The 23,638-nt window shown below is 41.2% G+C and overlaps 1 protein-coding gene across 1 annotated transcript; it reads left to right on the top strand.

The window, feature by feature from the left end:
* Positions 1–117: 117 nt before the first annotated feature.
* On the top strand, positions 118–23,245 carry si:dkey-28b4.8 (sarcoplasmic/endoplasmic reticulum calcium ATPase 2). The gene is made up of 24 exons (XM_020637723.3): positions 118–528; positions 2,320–2,439; positions 2,718–2,735; positions 5,569–5,651; positions 5,756–5,860; positions 6,191–6,329; positions 10,320–10,486; positions 12,249–12,404; positions 12,510–12,651; positions 13,719–13,885; positions 14,254–14,342; positions 14,519–14,621; positions 14,814–14,945; positions 15,253–15,378; positions 15,545–15,766; positions 15,917–16,028; positions 17,156–17,391; positions 17,480–17,700; positions 17,791–17,993; positions 18,112–18,197; positions 18,425–18,558; positions 18,725–18,842; positions 19,001–19,135; positions 19,228–23,245. Exons 2-24 carry the CDS (start codon positions 2,322–2,324, stop codon positions 19,411–19,413), a joined length of 3,198 nt encoding a protein of 1,065 aa, XP_020493379.2. The 5' UTR covers positions 118–528; positions 2,320–2,321; the 3' UTR covers positions 19,414–23,245.
* Positions 23,246–23,638: the final 393 nt, after the last annotated feature.

Below are 23,638 nucleotides of genomic sequence, written 5' to 3' on the forward strand. Positions count from 1 at the left end.
CCTACTTTGGATTACAGTTATTGCTTTAGCTAGACATCAGTAAAACCCCCAAGAGGAAGCATTTATTTTGAAGGACAGAACCGGATGTAGTGTTGCGAGATCGTCTGATTTGATGGATTTTGGATGCTGAAGCCTGTAGGCAGAATATTACTGACACATAGACTCTCCGCTACGGAATGAATATAGTTTACTGTCTCGATGAATTAGCCTCGGAGGAAATTTAGTGAAACATTTGCCTTATATATAAGCCTTATTTTTCACACCGGAGAACATTTTTACGACGCGGGGAATCAGCCACTGCCTCAATGGAAATATCGTCCTGATGCTTTTTTCTCTCATGAGCTGCTTCACTGGACAACTAAGATAGATTGTTGTAAAAAAACAAAACTATTTTCAACCTTTATTTGATTTTTTTTTGTTACTGTAGCTGCGGATAAATAATTTCTTAACGCATGGTGCTGTGATATATCCTCTTATAAAACTGTAGGGATAGTGGACAGACGTCACACGGGCATAGCAACCTCTCCGGTAAGCAACCTGTTCATCTCCGAGGATTAACGTCAGAATAACCCGTAGCCTACGTACACATCCATGTAGCTCCCTGCTAGCTCCCTGCTAGCTGTCATGATTTATCACCTGCTGTTTGACGTTATAGTTGATTTTAACCAGCTACATCAACCTGCTGTATCCCTAATCATCCGTGAGGAACACGTTTGACAACATGTCATCCATATAACAGGATTTTATGCGAGGCTAATATTTCGCTATATGTATTCACGCTTGGGGGGTGGGGGGGGGATGACCCGAAGAAGAATCGTCATTATATGTGTTCCGTAGCGCATCAAGTGTAATATTTAGGTATATTATTAAATATTAAATTCTCTTTAAGAAGATAAATTGTGTTTACTAGCAGCTGCAGCATTCCTTATCAGTCTTTTGGGGCGTCCTGAAGAGTTTATTATCTTATCACACAGGCCTACTTTTAAAAATATAAATAACCTTAGGGGCTTTAATAATTATATTGATCTTGTAGAGTATAGTTTATTTTATGAATTAGGTATAGATATTTACCATGAAGTACTTCAAAAAAATATGTGTCAAGTATTATAACGTTACTATTAATAATATTATTACTATATGAAATATAGTGTTATTACTTTTCTAATTACTTACTGAGACAATGGTGTATTAGAGATCATGGATCATACCAGGGGACTTGTTTCTTATTATGTAATCAATGGTAAAATCAGACAAAGCAATGCTCTCTGGGCTCATTATATGAGCTATCCCCTTGTGTTTGTTGAATGACTAAAATAAAATAAAATATTGCTTCTTTATTTGTATCTTTATTTCTCAATAAGCTAGATAACTTTAAATGTTCATGTGTTTTGATACAGCTACGTTAAACATGAGCAAATCATAAGCCAAGTAGCTCTTCAGAGAACAACAGCATTAAAAATAGATAAACAAAATAGATAAAATTATGCAATATAGAGCCATGTTTTGTCAGCTCACACCCTATGGAGAGTTGTTCATGTCTCTTGGGCCTATATGTCTCAGTGGATGTCAGTATGTGTGGTTGCTTAGCTATAATAGACTTAATTTGATCCCCCAGCCGAATAATGCTGTAACAGCATGTCATTTTCTGCAGGTGCCAAGAAACACAGACAAGGAGGAAGGCATCTTTTAAGTGCAGTAAATGAATAAAAATGTTCCTTTAGGATTGAATTTCAGGTTAATAAGATGCTGCTTTCAACCCATCTGATATATTAAAGCTCCCGATAGTATATATATATTTTTAACTGTTCAGGAAAAAGACTGAAATGATTACTGATGCCTCAGTAAACCAGACATCAGCATTAAGACTGTCTGTTTTTATGTACCGGTAGTTGTTTTTATTGTCTGTTCCTGCGAGCTAGCTGTCAGAAAAGGGTATTAACAACACGCTGAAGAAACAGCCTTTTTTTTTTTTTTTTTTTTTTTTTTTTTACATTTCCACCTCAAATAATCACAATTAGTGATATGTTTGCCTGTTAAAGTATGCAGAAATGAGATGAGACCACTTGTACTGGAAATGTACTGCCTTTGCCACAGGGGGCGCCAGACCCAGATCGCTGGAGCTTTTAGTAGGATATAAGACCACAAGTTGAAAATAGTTTTAACCTCATCCAAGTGCCGTAATAACGCCTAAACACTCCAATAGTTTTTGTTGTACTTAAAAATAAGGTGGTTGTATGATTTGGATTTGATGGTTTTTGTTTCCCATGTTGATTTATTGCTGGTGTAGATGTTGCTCTGTCTTCTCTCCTTCCTTCATAGTGATGGATAATGCTCATACTAAGACGGTGGAGGAGGTTTTGGGCTTCTTCAGCGTGAATGAGTCTACAGGTCTGAGCTGTGAGCAGCTGAAGAAGAACAGGGAGAGATGGGGGCCCAACGGTACAAGCGGAACTACATTTTGTTTTGATTAAGTAGGATAAACATTGTTGTAAAATAAAGAACAAAGTCATGACATATATAATATTAGGTTAAAGGCATATTATGTGCTTGGCATTGAAGAAAATTTACAGCAAACGATAAGCATTTAAGATTGTTCAGGAGGGGAAAAATATTGGAGCCCGACTGATTTATTGGCCAGTCGATAATATCTGCCAATATTGGCATATCAACTGACTCTCGGTATAGGCTAATTTTTTCTTTCTCTTCTTTGCTCACAGAACTGCCAGCTGAAGAGGGTAAGTTATGTTTCTTGTTTTAATTACCATTTTTATCTTTCTCTTCTTCCTCCTTCCATCCTCGTTACCCAGAGAACCTCAAAGTAGTCACAGAGAGAAGAAAATATAAAGGCTAACGTTTACTGAACTAGCTGCTCAAACTGTTAAAGTGCAGGCACAAGATACAATTTGTCCCCACAGGTCTCAAGGCATAGCCTTAATAACTGCATCACTCCAAACAACCCTAATAGAAAATACTTTTTTACTTTTTTGACTGGGGTGACATTTGTGTAAGAACTTCTTAACTTAATTATTTCAGGTTCTCAAGCAGAAGGAGTGTGTCCAAAGTCAAAGTTTAAAGTACCTAAACTTCTGCAAACTGTCCAGGATGTTGCAGGAGTGCTTACAAAATTTGATGATGTGCCATTCATTTCTTTACATTAAATTACCATGGAATCAAGATTATAAAATCGTACCGGTATTTAAGAAGCAGTCTGTTTTTGGAGGTCTCTGAAACTGTCTTTCTGCTTGATGATTTCTATTGTGTGCAAAGTCCACAATGTGCAGTTTGTGTAGCTCTTTTAATACCATTTATTTTCGCTCAGTACAGTACCAACAGCCTGCAAGTCGCGCTGTCAGACGCCGCTGGTCAATCTTTAACTTTAATATAAGAGTCTTTCAATCAAGAGAGCACGCCACAAGCTTTAAATGCTCCATTATGACCTCATGAGGTAGAAAAGATGTAATGACGTCGCACAGCCAGCCTGGTCTGCTTCGCTATGTTTCCCAGCACAGCTTGCAATACCCAATGAATGGGGCTACATTTTCAATGTATCCGTGTGTCTGCATTTGAACAAAGGTCACTCCTCTGCCATGGATTCTAGCCAAACACAGTGTGGGATTTTCGGGTAGCAGTTGGTGTGGCCAATGAGATTTCAAGGGGGCTCATGCCATCCCTGACCAGCCATCTGGACACGCCTCTGCTAACACACATGCAGCAATTAGTTTGTAGCAGCTCATGCATAATAAACACATAAAACATAACCAGGTACGAGCCAGCACTAAAAAATAAATCTTAATCAAAGGATAAAAACCAAACATACCATTAAAGGCGACGATCATAATCCATGATTATCCAAACCCCCTTAATTATTATTTTTTGAATAATATGATATGATTTAATAGTTAGTAAGTATAAGTAAATCATCCAACTAAACCACCTAAGTTTCACCCTCCCCACAGATGCTTTGTTAAACACCTTTATGCGACATCAGCTCTGAGCACCTCAGCGCTCTCCAAGGTGCTGAACCTGCTGCTGGGAGCAGCCAGGGAGCTCTTCAGAGTGCTCTTTCCCCCCTCTTTTAATTAAACTGTCACAAGGTTTCATATTGTATTCTTAAACACAGCTTTCCAAAAAGGCCAAATCATCTGTGTAATGAATTACAAGTCACTATATCGCTACACTTTTTATACAGAGATCCTGCTTTACAGAAGGACCTGTAATCATGCCAGCTTTCTTTTTTTTTACTATGAAACCAAACAACACAGGTACGATTCTTTGATTTTACACTGTTTGAATTTCTTCTGTTAGCATTCAGGGATACAAAACCAAACAGGGAATACATCTGGGGGCACATATAACGTACGGGTCTAGCTGCTACTTTGCTGTCTAAGCTCGTCATGATACCAGTTTGTTAAATGTTCTGTATACAGTAACAGGAGTAAAACTCAAATAATATCTATACCTTCAGGCCTTTGCATCCAACACTGGGTAATTTCTTGATTTTAATTAATAAAAACTGTACACACACTCTGCACACTGTCTACATTGTAAAGATACATTAGCAAAGTTTAGTTAAACTATATAGACAGTGCTCTCTCTTTGTCTTTCCCCACAATTTGGGTTAAAAATATGACTGAAGATCTGTTTTTTTTTTTTTTTTTCTTTTTTGAAAGAAATCATACTTTTCTAGACTTTTGAACATTAAAATAACGGATATTGTGTCGTTTCAAAACACATGGTATTGCAAAAGGTGTCACAGTATTGGAATTTTGAGACGCTATGATCTGCTGGGTCTCATAGTTTGCCTTCATTCACAGTTATTTTGAGTCGCCTTTCGGTAGCTGCCAACCTCTTATATTTCATTTGTTGATTCGTCTCAGTAAGGTGAAAAACATAGTTCAGCTTTCTGTGTCTTTTTACTTGTAAGATAAGATTAGATTAAATGTAGTTTGCAGCAGACGAGGGAAAAATAAACAATTTAGTATAAATTAAATTAAATGCATACGCTTGTCTGCACAAATTATCACATGCACACATTAAGGCAGTATTTACAGATGAGGGATTTAGAGTGTTTTTGTAATGTTAAACAGGTAAGCCTACCATTGCACAGGTTCTGAATATTGCCAAACATTTTATTGTTATTAATCAGTGATTTTCAATAACATTGATTTTTTTTATACTGACTAGAGTAAATCCTCAACATTTCTGCTTTGGGCATTAGCTACAAATGACAAATTATCGCCGCGTACATTATAAAAAGTGTTTGCATACCGCGCTCTCTCTTACCAGATGACATCCATTAAAAGAAATGTTGCCTTGCCTAAATAATAATAATAAATAATCATCTTAACAAAATAGTATTTGAGGCATTAGCACTCTATGCATCCAGGATAAAAGATTTTACTTTATCTCTGCACACACAATTTAAATGCATGCTGCAGTAAAATCAACCTTAATATAATTCTTACTCTCCATGTGGCTGCTCTGAGTTTCTTTTTCCATATTTTTCCGAGACTCAGACTGACTGTTTATTTGTTTCTTCCTTCTGCTGTGTCCTTCTGCATGGTGCAGGAAAGTCACTCTGGGAGCTGGTCTTGGAACAGTTCGAGGATCTGCTGGTCCGCATCTTGCTGCTCGCTGCGTGCATCTCCTTTGTAAGAAACGCACATAACTTGGTGCACAACAGCGAGAAAACACACTCACCTATACAAGTGTGCATCTCCTGACACTGTATCTTCTCTTGTCTTCCGTCTCCTAGACCCTGGCATGGTTCGAAGAAGGAGAGGGGACGATCACAGCCTTTGTTGAACCCTTCGTCATCCTCCTCATCCTCATCGCCAATGCTATCGTTGGAGTATGGCAGGTAAACCCTGTGTGTGTGGATTAAAGCTATTTTTGCGGGGGATTTTTAAACGTATGCGTCTTTAATATTTTTAATGTAATCCGCTGCTGCAATAATCATCTCAGTGAGGTCGCAGCAGTGTGGTCGTCCTCTACCTTCAGGAATAAGATGGATTCATGAACCTAACTGTTTCCTCCTCATTTTGACCTACCTTAGCAGGACTTCATGTTTTATTATACCGGTTCCCTCCTGCCTGACCTTTCATGCTGTGATTTTCTTTGAACAAGGTCAACCATGCTTGCAAAATGTTTCCATCAACAATAAAAGGAAATGTGTTCCCGTGTCCTTCAGGAGCGTAATGCAGAGAACGCCATCGAGGCACTGAAGGAGTACGAGCCTGAGATGGGAAAGGTTTACCGACAAGACAAGAAGAGCGTCCAGAGAGTCCGAGCCCGAGACATCGTCCCTGGAGACATTGTGGAAGTCGCTGGTATGTAAACAAATACCTATTCTACAATCATAGTCATCAAACATGGAGTTTAAGAATCGGTTGATATTTTTCTGATTTTATAGCTGTTTTAAAGATACAATATGTAAACCAGGGGGCTCTCAATCAATTCTACAAGACCAAAAGATGAGCTCGAGGCTAGCGGGGAATCATGGGAGTTCCCTCTGCTACTCCAGTTTGGACTCCAAAGAAAAGTCGTCAGCATCGTTTTGTTACTTGACCATACTCGTCCTGTGTCACAGAGTAGGTAGAGAAGTAAAGATAAGATAAGATCTCACTTTATCAATTTATTAAAGTGCAAGAGAAATTCAAGTGCCAGTTTGCTTAGAAATTACAGAACCAAGCAGAGCATCAGCAATCAGTGAAATATAACATTCAAAGTGTCCGAGGGTTAAGTGCAGAGAAAAAAATAGAAGTACTAGATGACTTGAAGTGGTGGACCAGTGTTAGCTACACTGATACTGTGAAGAACATTCACACCTGTGAGTGTAAGAGTAGACAGCAACCCGGAGACAACTGAGCTACACACGCAGCATGTGTGAAGGGAAGGAGAAGTGGAGACATTTGAAAGTGTGCAGATGAGTTTAGGAGCGGATACAATTCAACAATTGCACTAGATTGAAACAGGCAAATATGACGCACGTTGATGTAGGGGCAAAGAAGAGAAAATGTAATTACGGTGAGGTGAAATGCCAAGCGGATAAAGCTCATTCTAGAACAATGGGGGAACCTTGTGTTGGCTTTTACCCATACACGCGGAGTAGGTCTGTTTCCTGTTGGACAGGCAGGTTAGCTAACATTGGATGTTAGCTTGTGCTAGAGTGCTGTAGCTTGCAAGCAGTAAATGTACACACTATGTCCTGTAGTGAGTGTGCACTTCTGGGAGCTCAGCCCAGGAGCAGGGGCCCAGTTTGAATGTTGTGTTGAAAAGAAAATGTTCAGGGTGTTTTCAGGAGGATTTAAAGAGCAACTCATCTGTTCATGACATGAGAACATAAAGTAAGGACACACCGGTTTACATGAGAGGTTAACATTCTTTCTTTGCTCAGCGCTCAGCTTTTCATAAACTGTTTACACGTGTTTATAAATGTGGGGGAGTCAGAGAGAGAACTAAAGATCAGATTTATTAGCCCTCTGCTTTATTCCATTGATACTTAAAGGGATACTTCACCCGTTGAAACATGAATCTGTATTGACAAATTTTGAAGTTGGTGTCTTCTTTGCCCAGAAAAGGCAGAAAGTGTCTTTTTGGCTCATGTCGATGAAAGACACCAAATCCCAGAATGCACAGCACTGCAGGCCACTCCCACTAAGGTCCGAATCAGAATCAGAAATACTTTATTAATCCCAGAGGGAAATTCGATTGTTACAGTTTCTCCAAAATATTCAATATAGCAGTAGAAATATAGTAATAAAAACATTTACAGACATATTTACTTCAACACATGAGGCCATTTCCTCAACTGATTCAGAGATTTTTTCCAGAAGGAATTGGTATCTTGGAAATTCCTGGCAGAAAACAGACTCTGTGTCTGTGTCCATAGGCAAACAGTGAGAGCACCAACACTATCAGTCTGTCCCAGCTCGAGCCGGCCCGGGTAATGTCTTGGCTGCTGAGCTGGCAGCGGCCCGCGGCGGCCAGCAATATAGCAATATAGCCGCGAGACGGTTGCTGCCGACAGGCTGGTCTTGTGTCCTGGCAGTGGCCCCGGCGGGCGGCTGGCAGCGGTCAGCTGTGGCCCCAGCGGGCAGCGGCCACAGCAGCCAGAACACAAGACCGGCCTTTTGGCAGCAGCCGTCTCGCTGCTATATTTATATTTTCGCCATTATTAGCTTTCTCCATAGACCCTGTTAACATAGCTTCCAAGCAATATGGCGGACGTTAAGTTTTGATTCTGGGAGTGAGTTCCCACCCACTGATCTGTGATTGGTCTGTAGCTTCAGTGGTCGAAAATATGAGGAATTAGCGTTGTAGTTTCACCCCGCTAACCGCAACAGCTTCCAGTGACACAAAACTCATCATTTTACGTCACTGGAAGCTCCTTTTCAGACTTAGAAATACAAAGATTTCCCATCTCAGGTGAAAATGAGGGCTAGATGCACAACCATTCAAAAATACTACCAGGTTTCTAATGATACACATAAATGTTTAAATAAAAATCATTAGTTTAGTCTTTTGACTCTGAGGAAGACACAGTACGTCGACACGTTAGTCCTTTATTCAGTTCCCCTTCAGTGATCCGTGTGTTCCAGTATTTTCTTTGGAACCCGTCTTGAAGGTATCCAATTGATTATTTTTTCGTCATTCCGTCTACGTCATTAGTTTAGATTTGTATTATTAACCTCAAGTGTTTTTTTCTGTTCCTGTCTGCACTGAGAACACTGAACAGGAGATTATTCAGGACACCGCTCAGTCTATTGTTAGTGACAGCATGAAGCCCTTTGAGGAAGGTTTGGGATTTAAATCAATCTGACGTGACTACAACTGACGGCTGCATCAGTGCCATTGACACTTGGCGCCTTGTTTGCGGCCATTTCTTTTGATCCGGGACAGGAAGTGAAAATAGTCTTTAAGTGCACCGTACTAAAAGAAGAAGACTAAACCTCTTCCCATCTAAAATCTTGAGCTTCTGATAACAGTTTCCCGATTTAGGCATGAGAGTATTTCACAACGTATACAATACGATACGGGTTACACATTGATAATTTAAAATGACCACGTCTTTCTCACATCTTGCTAGCGTAATACAGTTACTAGATAAAAAAAAGAGAAAATGGTTGTTTCAGCTAAAAGATGAACAGCTTGTAACGCCATTAAGTTTGCCCAGAGAGAGAGAGAGAGAGAGAGAGAGAGAGAGAGAGAGAGAGAGATCAGTGAGTTACAAAAAAGGCCTCCAGCTCCGATCCTGTTGTTCTAACTGTGATCAGTGTCGCTGAGTTCCCATGCTCTGAAAGTCGAATACTTTAGACAGAAGGGCACCGGATCACTCACAATGAAACACACACACTCACACACACACTCACACACACACTCCCTACCCTGTTTCCTCTCTCTGAGCAGCCTGAAATAGCAGCGTCTATCTGGGGGATTCAACAGTTCTCTTACTGGGTCAAGCTTGTGTGTGTTCTTGTGTGTGTGTTGCTATATCTGACAGCGCTTTTACAACCCAGCTGCACTAATTTTATCTGTGGATACGACTGAGCTCAACGTTAATGCTCAGAAGCAAAACACTTCTCACGTGAATCATTCAGCTGTTCACTGTTTGAAAAGCAAGCGGACCAATAGGACGCAGTTAAACCGGAATAACTGCCGGCAGATGTTGCCAAAAAAAAAAAAAAACGGCAGGCTGGGTTCACTTTCCTTCTCCTGTATGATTTTGTCTTATTGTGAGTAAATCAGTCGCTATAAATCTTCACTTCCTCACAACAACAAAAAAAACAAGAGAAGTGGATACAGATGCAAAAGCATATAAGCTCTTTATGTAACCTTTTGAGATTCTAATATTTTTCCACGAGGCATCTCTGTGTGCATCTTACTGCGTTTCCATAACAATAACAGCCAAAGTGGAGGACAGAGATGGAGCAGCAGGCAGCTACATTAAGATGTCTGCCAGGAACGGCTAAACAAAGATGCCGCAGTGTTATTTCAGCTATGTCCAAACAAGCATGCAGTGGAGACGCTTTGTGCTTAAATAAAGCAGCCTCACTGCAGTGTGACAGACACACTGAGAGACTGCACAGCAAGAGTCTAAAACATGACGGGGGTACAATGTCCTGTTGCTGATGTTCATATTTTGTCCGATTTTCACCGCCTGCCCAGTCCTTAATATTTTGCAAATTCACCAAGTTAACCAACACTTTCAAATGGAAACTTTGATATTATGAGTCTAAAGGTGGTGCATGATGTCTCCTGACAGCAGATACAGAAACACTTTGTGACTAAATTGAGCTTCTTTTTTTGTCTTCACTCAGTGGGTGATAAGGTCCCCGCGGACATCAGGCTGACGTCCATCCGCTCCACCACCCTGAGGGTGGACCAGTCCATTCTGACGGGGGAGTCTGTGTCGGTGCTCAAACACACAGATCCTGTACCTGATCCCCGAGCTGTCAACCAGGACAAGAAGAACATGCTCTTCTCTGTGAGTCATGGCAAACAATAAGATCACGGTCTGAAACCTTTTCCTGATTAGCCAGGGGAACAGTCAGAATGGAAAATGCTGATAATGTGGAGTTTTAAGATCAGGCTGGAAATATGCTAAATAAACAATAATGAAAAAAGGAATAATGGAATATTAAAAATTCTGTTTCCTACACATGGGCAAAATTTGCAGAGGATATTTTTTTTAATCTTTATAGGATCACCATTCACAATGATAGTCTGTAATCAGAAACAAATACAGAATGGAAAATTTGAAAACGTGAGGGGGGGTTAGTTGGAAGTCGTTATAAAACATGCTGCTCGATGAACCGGCTTCTGTCTAAACAGTATAAACAGGGAAAGAGAAATGTAAAGAGACAAAGTGGATCAAACCGCTTTATTTAGAGAAAGTGTCTCGAAATATTCCTCAAACACCCCCACCTCACTGCGCAGGCACAGTGTCATTCTGAGGGAGACAATTTGTGATTCCTGAAGATGTTTATCTGCCAGAGAACTTAAATCATTTTCCTCTAATGTTCAAATATGCATATCAGCTGTTTATCAGTCGGGCTCTGTTGTATTCTTCAGTTTCTGAGCGCTGTTTGCCGCCTGCTTTTGGTGGGTATTACTCAGTTTGATGATTTTTTTTTTCTAGGTGGGAAAATAAAACACTGAGCTTGTTTATTTCATGATGACAGAAGATTGTGCTGCTGCTTGTTGTGATTACTTCCTCTTCGCATGCCTTGAAGCGTGCTGCTCATTGTGTACTGATCTGAATTAAACCGTGATTGTCGAGAACAAGTTGCACGTTGGGCAGAGTGGTGCGATACAGAGAACTGAGCGGACTTTTATGACATTTAATTAATTGCGTGATAATGAACAGTAAACAGTAGCGTTTGTGGGTTTTGTTGTGTTTTAATGCTGTATTTAAATGGCCAGAATTCTGCACAGCAATTTGCATTTATCTCCAACAGCACACAATGTAAATACTGAACTGTACTTTGAACCCACTGAAATTAATTAGAGAGCTGCGATTTATATTACTTAAACCTTTCCATTATGATCGCTGCATTTCTTTATTAAGAATTAATTTATGTCCTAAAAGGTTAAAAAAACATAATTCCCTCATCTGCTGTACAATCCTTATGGATAATATGTTAAAAAATCAAAATGTGACATTGAAACATAAAGGATGCTAAAAGTGACAATGATTATGTGTGAGATTATATTATGTACATGCAAGACATAAATGAGGATGAAAATGTCCACTGTTTGATGTCCTGGTTGAGGTGTTTGTTGACTCATCTCTGTCAGACCTCAAAGGCAGCTGAGTCAGCCGGTGGTCAAAGTACAAACATTGATGTTTTATTCAGCAGCATCACTTAGACCGACTGTAGACCTGCAGGATGCAGTTTATCAAAAAAAAACTACTGGACATAGGTTGAGTCGACGCCCACAATGAACTACCACAGCTGTGAAACAATTACATTTTTTAATCGTGATTAATCTCATGTTTGAAATTCCACTATTTCAAAACAAGTGTTGTGCTTTTATTTTGCTGATTTGTTTCTCGTCTGAAGCTGAGGGTGCTTTACTTCCTGTTTGGACACAAAGCTGCTTTTATTTTGAAATTGTCAGTTATTATATTTATTTTTTATTACACCAGCAGCTCCCAAAGTTGACATCTGTGATGTTTAAAACTGTGATGCTAAAAGCGAATATATGAGCGTGACAGTAAAGTGTCTGCCGTGACTTTTATTCAGGGGACCAACATTGCAGCGGGGCGAGCCATCGGCGTTGTCGTGGCAACAGGGGTGCAGACAGAGATCGGGAAAATCCGGGATGAGATGGCCTCCACTGACCCTGAAAGAACCCCGCTGCAGCAGAAACTGGACCAGTTTGGAGAACAGCTGTCAAAGGTCTGAGTGGTGTACTACTCTGTAATACTCTGTACTAAATCTTGAAATCTACCTGATTGATTTACGTTGTTAGCATGCTAATATTTGTTGTGTCGTGACCTGCAGGTGATCAGTGTGATCTGTGTGGCCGTTTGGGCGATCAACGTGGGACACTTTAATGACCCGGTGCACGGAGGCAGCTGGCTGAGAGGAGCTGTTTACTACTTCAAGATCGCTGTCGCCCTCGCTGTAGCTGCAATACCTGAAGGTCAAACTTCTTATTTATCTGATTCAAACACTTAATTATCTTTGAGTTTTATTTAGTAAGTACAACAAATACACGAAGCGGTATGTTTCAGATCTGAGAAGGCTTTCATCTCAGCTGCATCTGTGAGATACAATTACCTGATGTGTTTTTTCCCCCAAAAAACTGTCGAAAGACACATAAAAAAATCCACATTATAATGATATGTTTATTTACCCAGCTGTTGCAACAGAGTGAGTGATCTTTCTCCGTTTACGGCCGGAGCTGTCCATGAAAACAGCTCCAGCAATGGAGTAAATTGAAATTGCCAAATTAAATGATGTATTAACAACAAACCTCATTAACTGGAGATTACTTACCATGAAGCTTTTTTTTTTTTTTTTTTAAAGACATGACAAACAACGTCCCTTTTCTAAACATCCACCTATGGATATATGACTTTATCTTATAATATAAATATTGTGAAAACAGGAATCTTTGCCTCCAGATTCAGGGCCTCGTTCAGGTTTGCTCTGCTTCTGCATCCGCTAAACTTGAGCAAATGAGTCAAAGAGACATCGTCGATTTCACAAAACACATGCAAAGGGTGAATGTTCCCCTAACGGTGCTTCTGAACATCATGAGTGCTTTTTGCTTTGTGAATCAGTTCCTAAGACGGAGCAGATAGCGGGATTGCAAATGATGCGCAATCCATCCTCAGTTTATCAGACCCTCTGTGTGTAAAAGTATTTATGGCTTTAGTGTCATCATGATAACCTTTTTCGATACAAAAATAAGTGAGGCATACTACAAACACAAATAAAATAATGCATACATTCACTTTGGGGTTCTTCTTAAATCCTCATTTACAATATGTAGACAAACAGAACAAGTACTGACAGTCACTTCAGTGTCGCATGGAAGCAGACATAGCTTTAATAAGCTTAGATAAAATGTTTAGAAAGACACATATGAACCAACAGAAGAAGCTCAATAACTGACAGAAAAAGACAATTATGCTTCTCTGAATATTTACTTTTAAACATCCTCTCATCACCATCGTCTTCCCTGCCTGTTTTCTTTTCTCACAGGTCTCCCTGCTGTCATAACGACCTGTCTGGCTCTGGGCACGAGGAGGATGGCGAGGAAGAATGCCATCGTCCGCAGCCTGCCGTCAGTGGAGACGCTGGGCTGCACCTCAGTGATCTGCTCGGACAAGACGGGAACTCTGACCACCAACCAGATGTCCGTCTACAGGGTAAGACGTTGTAAAATCAGAGCAAGAAATATATGGGATTATAAAGAAATGTTAGTAATAAATGGCAGCTAAAGTAGTTAATAAAGTAACGACTCACAGCGTGCTAACATCAGATTAACAAAGGATGAGTTTACTCACATTTCACTAACAAATACACATATGATCAAACCTGATATTACGTAACTCAGCCTGTGGGGGGAGCTATAAATGTCATAACTACATTTTTGAGGAGCTGTCATGTTTTCATTTTTTTTATACAGTCTATGGTACAAATAGTTGAAGGATAATAAGTAGAGTTTTCTGTTGGAATGTGATTTTCTAACATAAACTAACTAACCAGGCTCTTGCATGTGTGTGTGTGTGTTCAGATGTTTGTTGTAGACAGTGTGTCAGGAGAGCGCTGCCGACTGAACGAGTTCTCAGTGACTGGATCTACTTACGCCCCTGAAGGGGAAGTGTGAGTGTCTCTAACCTTTAACACTTAACCTCTAAACTGCTGATTTTTTGGATCATATCTGGATAAACACAATTTACCTCTCTTCTCTTTCTTTGTTGAAATGTATATGAATTACCTCCACTTTCTTCTTCTTTATTGCTCATCTCTCTGCCTCTCCTGCCCTCCTGTCTCTTTAGTTATAAAGATGGCTCCCTGGTGAAGTGCAGTCAATATGATGGATTGGTGGAGATGGCCTCCATCTGTGCTCTGTGCAATGACTCATCACTAGACTACAATGAGGTAAGATGTTCAAACACGACAGCAAGGACGAATCAGACCCTCATATATGACCTTATATGGTCATCAGGAACATTAACGACTGGAGTCTGAGTCTGAATACCAGAAATAGAGTCACACACCGGTCAGTGAAGATGCTCCACTGTGATTAACCCCTTTTCCTCCTGTGTATGTGTGTGTGTTTGTGTGTTCCAGGCAAAGGGAGCATTTGAAAAGGTCGGGGAGGCCACAGAGACCGCCCTCTGCTGTCTGGTGGAGAAAATGAACGTGTTTGATACTGACCTGAGAGGACTGAGTCCGTCTGAGAGAGCTACAGCCTGCTGCTCTGTAAGTGTGTGTGTGTCTGTGTGGGTGTATGTTAGAGAGGGAGAAAGTGATTGTGTAGCTTTGAAAAAACAAAAAAAAGCATGCTGTTCTAAACGACTCATTGATCTCTCCCTCTGACCTCTGCATCCATTAGTTGCTGAAACCTTTTCCAGGTTTTATCTTCTCTCTTCTGTTTCGTTACCTGTGAGACCATTAAGTCTTTGTGCTGTTAAGTGCTGAACCCTGTGGACACATTCCATTTTAAGATTTAATGATTCAGCAGCAACCAAAGCCATGACCTTAAAGATACTTGTTTCTATCATTTCAGGTGATAAAGCAGCTGATGAGGAAGGAATTGACGCTGGAGTTCTCCAGAGACAGGAAGTCCATGTCTGTCTTCTGCTCTTCCAACAAACTCACCCGCTCTGCATCTGGAGCCAAAATGTTTATAAAGGTGAGTGACGCTCCCCTGTAATGTCTTCTTGTTCTTGTTCTTGTTCTTGTTCTTGTTCTTGTTCTTGTTCTTGTTCTTGTTCTTCTTCTTCTTCTTCTTCTTCTTCTTGTTCTTCTTCTTCTTCTTCTCATGGTGTCTAACGTCCACACCTCGCGTCCGTCCTCAGGGAGCTCCAGAGAGCGTGTTGGAACGCTGCAACTACGTCCGTGTCAGCGGCACATCCCGTGTGCCTCTGAGCGCGGCGGTTCGAGAGCAGCTCCTGTCCAATGTGCGGGAGTGGGGATCAGGAAGAGACACACTGCGCTGCCTCGCCATGGCAACAAGGGACGCACCCCCTGACATCCACAGCCTGAACCTGGAGAACTCAGCTGGCTTCTGTAACTACGAGGTAATGATCTCTAGCTCTGATTACAAAAATACCTTATCCATATATTTTCAGCTGTTATCAAAATAAAATATTTACTTCTTTCCCATGAGAACCGGAATCTTTGTGTTGTCAGTAGAGACATTAAACTAATCCTCCCCTCCCCCCTCACAGTCTGATCTGACCTTTGTGGGCTGTGTGGGCATGTTGGACCCGCCCAGGAAAGAAGTCCTCACTGCGGTCCGAATGTGTCGGCAGGCTGGCATTAGAGTCATCATGATCACAGGTGAGCAGCACATCTACATCTAAATGAAGTGTAGATATACATGCTTAATGGGTATCATTTTTTGCTTATTTTAAAATGAATAGAATAGTAACAACAATCAGAATTAGTAAGCGAGGCTTCAAGACTTCCTTCTGCCTCCAACAAAACACAACAACTGAAACAAACTAATAGGTCGAGCAGAATGATACGTTTTTCGTGAAAAATGACGGTTTTGTCAATTGAGTCCGGTTGCTTTAAAAAGAGAGATGCGTCAGCCGGCTTAATCAGAATAAGGATCCAAGCTGATCCAATCTACTGGAGATTTTCCTAAACAGTTTCTGCATCTCAGTTCTTTAAACACCAAAATATGTCAAAAAGGTTCAAATATATTTTCAGAAATAGGCTTCTACAAATCACTTAGGAGACTCTTTTATCCAAAGCGCCAAACATCAGAGAGTAAGCACAAAATAAGCAAGGATCTAGAGAAGTCAGTTAGTGAAAACAAACTGCTTTAATTCTGATCAGACTTATAGGTGCTGACAGGAAGTGACCAGATGCAGAGCACACCATCGACAGCTGTTCTTGAGAGTTCTAATCAGCTTGAAAATCATCCTAAATATCGTCATTATCAAACAAAACTATCATCATTATCGCCATCATGAATACCATTAAGTGTGTAGGTGGTCATGAAAGAGCTGGGTCCTTAGCTGTTTTCTTAAAGCTTGTCACAATTCCAGAATTTTACAACTGGTAAAAAGCGAAGGACATCGTTACATGTTTTTGATGACACGGAAACAAAAAAATAGAAGTTTTAGGCACCCAATGTTGGGTAATTTTTTGATTTAATCAGCAAAAATGTCAGGCAAACCTATGCTCAAGAAATTTCTAGTTTTTTTAAAATCTTTTTCAGGCTAAATCTGCAAAAGAAGCTGAATTTTGTCAGAATCATTTGAGTCTTTCGCGTGAGAATTGTTAAACAGACCAACAAAAGCATCTACGTGAATGTCCTGTGTTTGTATTGTACCTTTTTTATCACATTGTCTTGCAGTATTTTATTTTGTGGTTCGGTGAGCCGCCCTACTGATGATGATAATTCTTCCGTACTGTAATTACTAAAACAACTAATGATTTTAAATGTTTGTCTCCAGGTGACAACAAAGGCACCGCCCTGTCGATCTGTCGCAGGGTTGGCATCATCACAGAGCAGGAGGAGGAGGACGGCTCAGGGTTCAGCGGGGGTCTGACGGGCCGAGAGTTTGATGAGCTGCCTCCTCACATTCAGCGTCAGGCCTGCAGGACGGCCAGGTGCTTCGCCCGGGTCGAACCGGCACACAAGAGTCGCATAGTGGAGTACCTGCAGAGCCTGGGTGACATCACGGCCATGGTGAGAGGGTCACAGACGTGTTTATAACCAGTGAAACGGCACAACTTCTACTGTAATGTCTCTGAAATATTCTCTCTCTCTCTTTCAGACGGGTGATGGGGTGAATGACGCGCCGGCGCTGAAGAAGGCCGAGATCGGCATAGCTATGGGCAGCGGCACGGCCGTGGCAAAGTCGGCTTCAGAGATGATCCTGGCTGACGACAACTTCTCCACCATTGTGGCTGCTGTCGAGGAGGGCAGAGCCATTTACAACAACATGAAGCAGTTCATCAGATACCTGATCTCCTCCAACATCGGAGAGGTCGTCTGGTTAGTACGAGAGGATGCAGAGAGTTGACAGACGCTTGGACATAGTCTTATAACTTTTACTCCCTAAACACTTCCTTCCTCTTTCCTCAGTATTTTTCTGACCGCTGCGCTCGGCATGCCTGAAGCTCTTATCCCGGTCCAGCTGCTCTGGGTAAACCTGGTCACCGATGGTTTCCCGGCTACCGCTCTGGGCTTCAACCCTCCAGACCTGGACATCATGTCCCGCCCTCCCCGCTCCCCCAAAGAGCCTCTGATCTCTGGCTGGTTGTTCCTCCGCTACCTCATTATTGGATGTGAGTACCGAAAGTGGAAGATGATGATGATTATGATTATTAGTTTACTACGATCACACAAAAATGACTAGTACCAAACAAAGCGTCTACAAAGACCTCTGACCTTCTTTCTCTGCAGGCTATGTTGGAGCAGCGACTGTCGGAGCAGCGGCCTGGTGGTTCATGGCAGCACACGATGGACCCAAACTTACCTTCTTTCAGCTGGTAAACACAGCAGTTATTATAATTATAAGGAAAAGTTTGGAATTTTTAAAATGATTATTTCTAGGAACCCTTAATTTCTGTCCGTTCAATGAGGCCCAAACCACTTTTTAACAGGTGATTAAATATCTGACACTAAAAGGGTCCTAACCCTCAGACCGTCTGATGATGTCATCTGTGGGAAAAATGATGGACAAGGTTTTTTTACACGTTTTTATCTTCCTCTACAGTCTCACTATCTGCAGTGCAGTGAAGGACATGTTGAGTTTGCTGGTGTTCAGTGTTCAGTCTTTGAGTCGCCTTACCCCATGACCATGGCGCTGTCCGTCCTGGTTACCATAGAGATGTGCAACGCCTTGAACAGGTGAGAATGAATCAAATACACCCACGTTGGAAACTTCAGTTCTTGCAATGTTTTCCTGCTTGTGATTGTCGGAATGTGAAGCTACATGCAGGTTTCTGAATGCTGGAGATCGAGTAGTTCTAATAGGTAAAAACAAAAAATCATCTTTTTCTCTCGTGCCGTTCAGTCTCTCCGAGAACCAGTCCCTGTTGAAGATGCCTCCCTGGTCGAACCCCTGGCTGGTGGGCGCCATCTGCCTGTCCATGGCTCTACACTTCCTCATTCTTTATGTCGACCCCCTGCCGGTAAGCATGCACTTGTCTGAGAAATCCCTAATAAAAATCCACCTGAAAAACTGTGACAAAAACCAAATGACAGACCTGCTGTGACACCATGGTTTCATACTTCATTCAACAAATCACCTGCCTCCACCTGGGCTTCAAATCCTCCCGTTCTGTTTCAGGTGGTATTCCAGATCCGCCCTCTGTCGTGGCCTCAGTGGGTGGTGGTCCTGAAGATGTCGATCCCCGTCATCCTGATGGACGAGGTGCTTAAGTTCCTCGCCCGAAACTTCATCGAGCCAGGAAGCCAGATCCAGGTCAGGAACTGTGCTAGACACTGATTGTGTATTTCAAAGTGTCAAAGTTTGTGTCTAACCTTTACTGTTGTTTGTGTCCTCTTCTCCAAAAGTCGCTGGAAGAGGAGGAGGAGGAGCTGCAGAGGACAGGGGCGAGCACGGGATTGGTAGGTGCCGTGGTGACGAGGCTGCGTCAGTCAGTGAAGGGCGTGTCCTGGTCGTTCGTCATGATCTCTGCGCCTCTGATAATCTGGATCTTCAGCCTGGACTCTGACATCACCAACATCTTCTGGGAGTGATGAGAGATCAGAGAGGATCGATGGACAGTGAGAGAGGCAGTGATTGAAGAAAGAGGAAGAAGACCAAAAAGCAGAGGATTGTGGGATGTTGTGAAGAAGAATGAGGCGAGGTGAGAAGGCGAGCAAAGACGATAAACACTTTGCTACCATGCAGGAATGTAAGAGGTGAAGAGTGAAAAAAATTACCCGACTGAAAATCAGAAAACAACGAGAAGGAACATCTCTGTGTCCGTAAAAAGGTGCTCTGTGTAACTGAAGGTTTGTCATTAAATTCTTGCAGAGTTGTATGGCCACGCCTTTTTTGGCTCTAAGGCGCCAACATGTCAGCTTGATCAACTGAAAAACATCCTTGTCAACAGCCTGAAACGCTGTGCGTCAGTGCTAATACAGCATGCTAACCTTTGCATCATAAAACTAAATGAATCCACTGACACGGGTAGAAGTAAGTCGACATAGCGAGCATGAACACAAAGGTCACCGGCCTATAAAATAGTTTTCCCGATACCAGAATTCTAAACTTTGATCAGATACTCGTAAAACTCGAACGATATCTCTCTTTGTTTCGATACCACAGCAACAAAAAAATGACCCAATATTATTTTGTAAATGAGATGTATCTCAAAATAAATGATGTCCCCTAAATGATCTTTAATAATCCAGAAGAAGTGTGTGCTGGTGTCTCTATCTGACATTGTTTTTCTCTCCGTCTGTATTTTCTTTTTTGCTGCGCTAAAAGTCAATCGGTGTTTAGATTTCCCGACTACCTGAAATGCATCATACCTCCATTTAACAAACATTTTACAAGTTGGTTTCTTTTCACCTTAAAGACAGACTTGATACAGCTTTTACTTTTAGATTTTATAAGTGTGCATCGGGATGTTATTTCATCGTACATGCTATTCCAATGCACCTGGAAGTCGTCTAAAGCTAACTGCTGGCCACACCAGAAATACAAAGAATTTGAAGTCCGTTCCCCAGAGGTATATCTCGTCTGTCATGCGGAGATTGCTGATTGGTCCTAACCAAACTAAATTTGACACCTTCCTGCATGTTTTTCACTGAGGTGTGGACATGTTCATACATTTTTTTAAAGAGTGAAACTGCTGTTAAACAACCAGAAAATAACATCTTATTATCACTGCTTTGTCATGAGCAGCGCTCTCTCCCTCTTCTTTATCTCGATGTCACTCTGGATCTGTTTTGTTTATAAGCTTTGGTCATTTTCTTTACCATCGCACGTAAAAGCAACAGAGATTTTATTGTTTAACACACCTGGTTTTGAAAAGTATTAAATATTGTTGAAAACATTACAGAGAAACAGGCGAGTCGTTAAAGGAGTCATCATTCTTGCAAAACTGTAAACGAATGCATAAACAGATCTGCAGATATTTACACTAATTAGTTCATACTTACACAGTTCTTAATGGATCTATTTACGCATTTACAAACAGTTTGGCACCAATTATATCTCCCTAGAGCAATAAAACCGTCACTTACACCGATTAGGTTTGTTATCAGGTATACATGCCTTATAGGTCAGGCTGTAGTTACACCGCTGTTTGATATTTGATGACTTTAGATGATCTCTACTACAAACAAACTGAAGACAAAAAGCTACACATTGCACCTTTTCTACGAGAGGTCCAAGCGGAAATGCATCAATCCATCAGTACATTTTACATCCTGTGATAAAGAGTCAATTCTCTCAAGATGTCTTCTTATTTATCCCGTCATCATGGGGTTACATCGCTGGTTTTCTCGTTATAACGGGTGAATTTCAGTTGTTTTTTGTGCGTGCGTGCGTGCGTGCGTGCGTGCGTGCGTGCGTGCGTGCGTGTTGGTGTGCAAGACATTAAGAATTTAACTTGTTATGGAGATCTTGAGAAACAACAGAAATTAACTTGTTATCACAGGACAACGGAGTAAAATTAAAATGTGTGGATCTATGTCCACTTACTGGCTTTTCAGGGTTAATTGTCTGGTTGAAAAGTGAGCGTATTAAAGCGGGAAAAGAGAGGAAGCCTTGGTTTGTCCAGAATCGAACACGCACACAAAAACACACACAAACCGACTCTACGTCCACTATGTAATTCACCAGTAATAACATGCTGAGCGAGATGGATGAGATGTACAGTAGAATCCCTCTTGAGATCACTGCAGCGTACTTCATGCTGTAAAAAAACACAAATGTCCGTAATGTCCGCAAACAAACATTCAAACCTGCGTGGAAGGACTGGTAGAATGCATGTCAACGCACGTCACTCTTTTCTAACATGTTTCAAACGATCGGCCCAAGTCTGTGTATGAGTCAGAAACGCGTTATTTTCCTGTACACAAAAAAATAATTGCTTCAAATATCTAAATGTTGAGAGTAGAGTTCACTCATCTCAGAATTTATCTGAATAGAATTGATTGATCGTTGAAGGCCAGTTGCTCAGACCCTCACACTGATTTATGGCTCAGGACCCTTCACTCTGTCTTTTCTTTTCTTACTTTTACGCAGCTCTATAAGTAGATTTCCTTAGCCGGCAGGCGCAACACAGGCTGTGATGGCCTCAACATAATCCTTGGTGGCAAACGTTGCTGCTCAAAGTGCGTCAACTAAAAATGCTTTGATCAGATTGTCTCAGAATCCCTGCAGAATTAGACCCTTTTGTCGACAGAAGCATCCATTGCAACACAATCTTCAAACTCACCAGACTCCGTTGATAAAAACTGCGATTTTGCATCACAGAATAAGGGGGGGTGTTGTGGCGCCGTGTGGCCCAGCGGTTTAGTCACACGCCCCATCTACAGAGGCAATGGTCCTCGTCGCAGCGGCCGTTGGTTTGAATCCTACGGTCGCTGTACATCTTTCCCAACTCTCTCCTCCCAACACTTCCTGTCTCCTTTCAGCTGTCCTATCTACTACAGGTCAAAGTGGCCTAATAGTTGAACCCTAACACTAAGTCAAACACTAACAGACATCTGACTGGAAACTTGTGTTTTCAAATCAGCTAAATCGCTCTTTTTGTCATCGGAGTTTGTTTGCTATTAAGAGCGGGATTTAACCGTGTGTGTTGTCTCGTAAAAATCATCTTCTGCCTCCACAAAAAGGTATGCATTTTCAATCAGGCATATTTCCTGCATAAATCATGTTGCTGCCATTACAGCCTGTTTCTAGGCTGCAGTCTGAAGCAATATATTGAAGCGACTGTAAAACTTTTGTACCTATTATTATTCCTTTAAACCCCAAAATATGTAATTAAAGGGTCTTTGAGCCTTCACACCGGGATGAAGGAATTCAGTTTATCCTGATTAAAACATTTTGATTTATTATTTCTATTCGTGGTTAGGGGTAAGAGTGTGTTGTTTAGGTAGAGTCAGTATCTAATAATGTCACTGCTACATGTATGGACTCATGGTTTTTGGTGTATTTGTACTTTATTTTTATCACTCTTAACTCGGCTCAGTGCTCTGCAGCACTTTTTGTCGCTTTCTTTGTTTTCTTTGCTTTTGCAGTTTCAGACGCAGGATTTCAGTCTGTTTTGACCAACAGAAACCTGATTACTTAATTTTACCCTCTTCATGCGTTGAACCTTACACTGAGGGTTATGATGAAATGATGTTTTGTTCTTTTTTTTATCAGTGGCCTGTCTGCCATTTTCTCTGGTGATGTCATTGTGACATCCATTTGCCATTGAAGGGATTTTTTTGTATCTTTTATTCGATGTTGATTCATGTATTCCTAGTAACTTTTGTTTCGTCACATTTTCCACGATGACCACGGTGAGGGGGAAACAAATACTCGTGACAGGTAATGAAAAATAATTAAATTGTGATTATATCCTCACACGTTTATGCTTAGTTCATTCCAAAGACCGCATATACATATGGACAGCGTGCCTCAATCTCTTTCCGTTGAACAAAGACAACGCCAAAATATCTCCAAGACGGGCGCAGACATGTCTGGAACCAGAGTTTTGCAGCAAGAGGGGTTGGCAGAAAGACCCATGGGATTTACGTCACACCGCTTACGCTCACAAAAACACACGTTTAACTTGCAGATAAAACGCCAAAGGTCCCTCAGGTGGGTTCAGTCACCTGTAGAACAGATTATCGTGTCGGTTTGAAGCAGACACTTTTTTCGGGGTCTTCATTTGCAAAATGGCTTCTCATATTGTATTCCAAAACGTGGAGGTCACCAGTCTGGCAGTTTCTGCTTATTGTTTTTTTTGATAGTCTG

Source organism: Labrus bergylta, chromosome 1 (assembly GCF_963930695.1).
Source record: "Labrus bergylta chromosome 1, fLabBer1.1, whole genome shotgun sequence".
Classification (NCBI taxonomy): domain Eukaryota; kingdom Metazoa; phylum Chordata; class Actinopteri; order Labriformes; family Labridae; genus Labrus; species Labrus bergylta.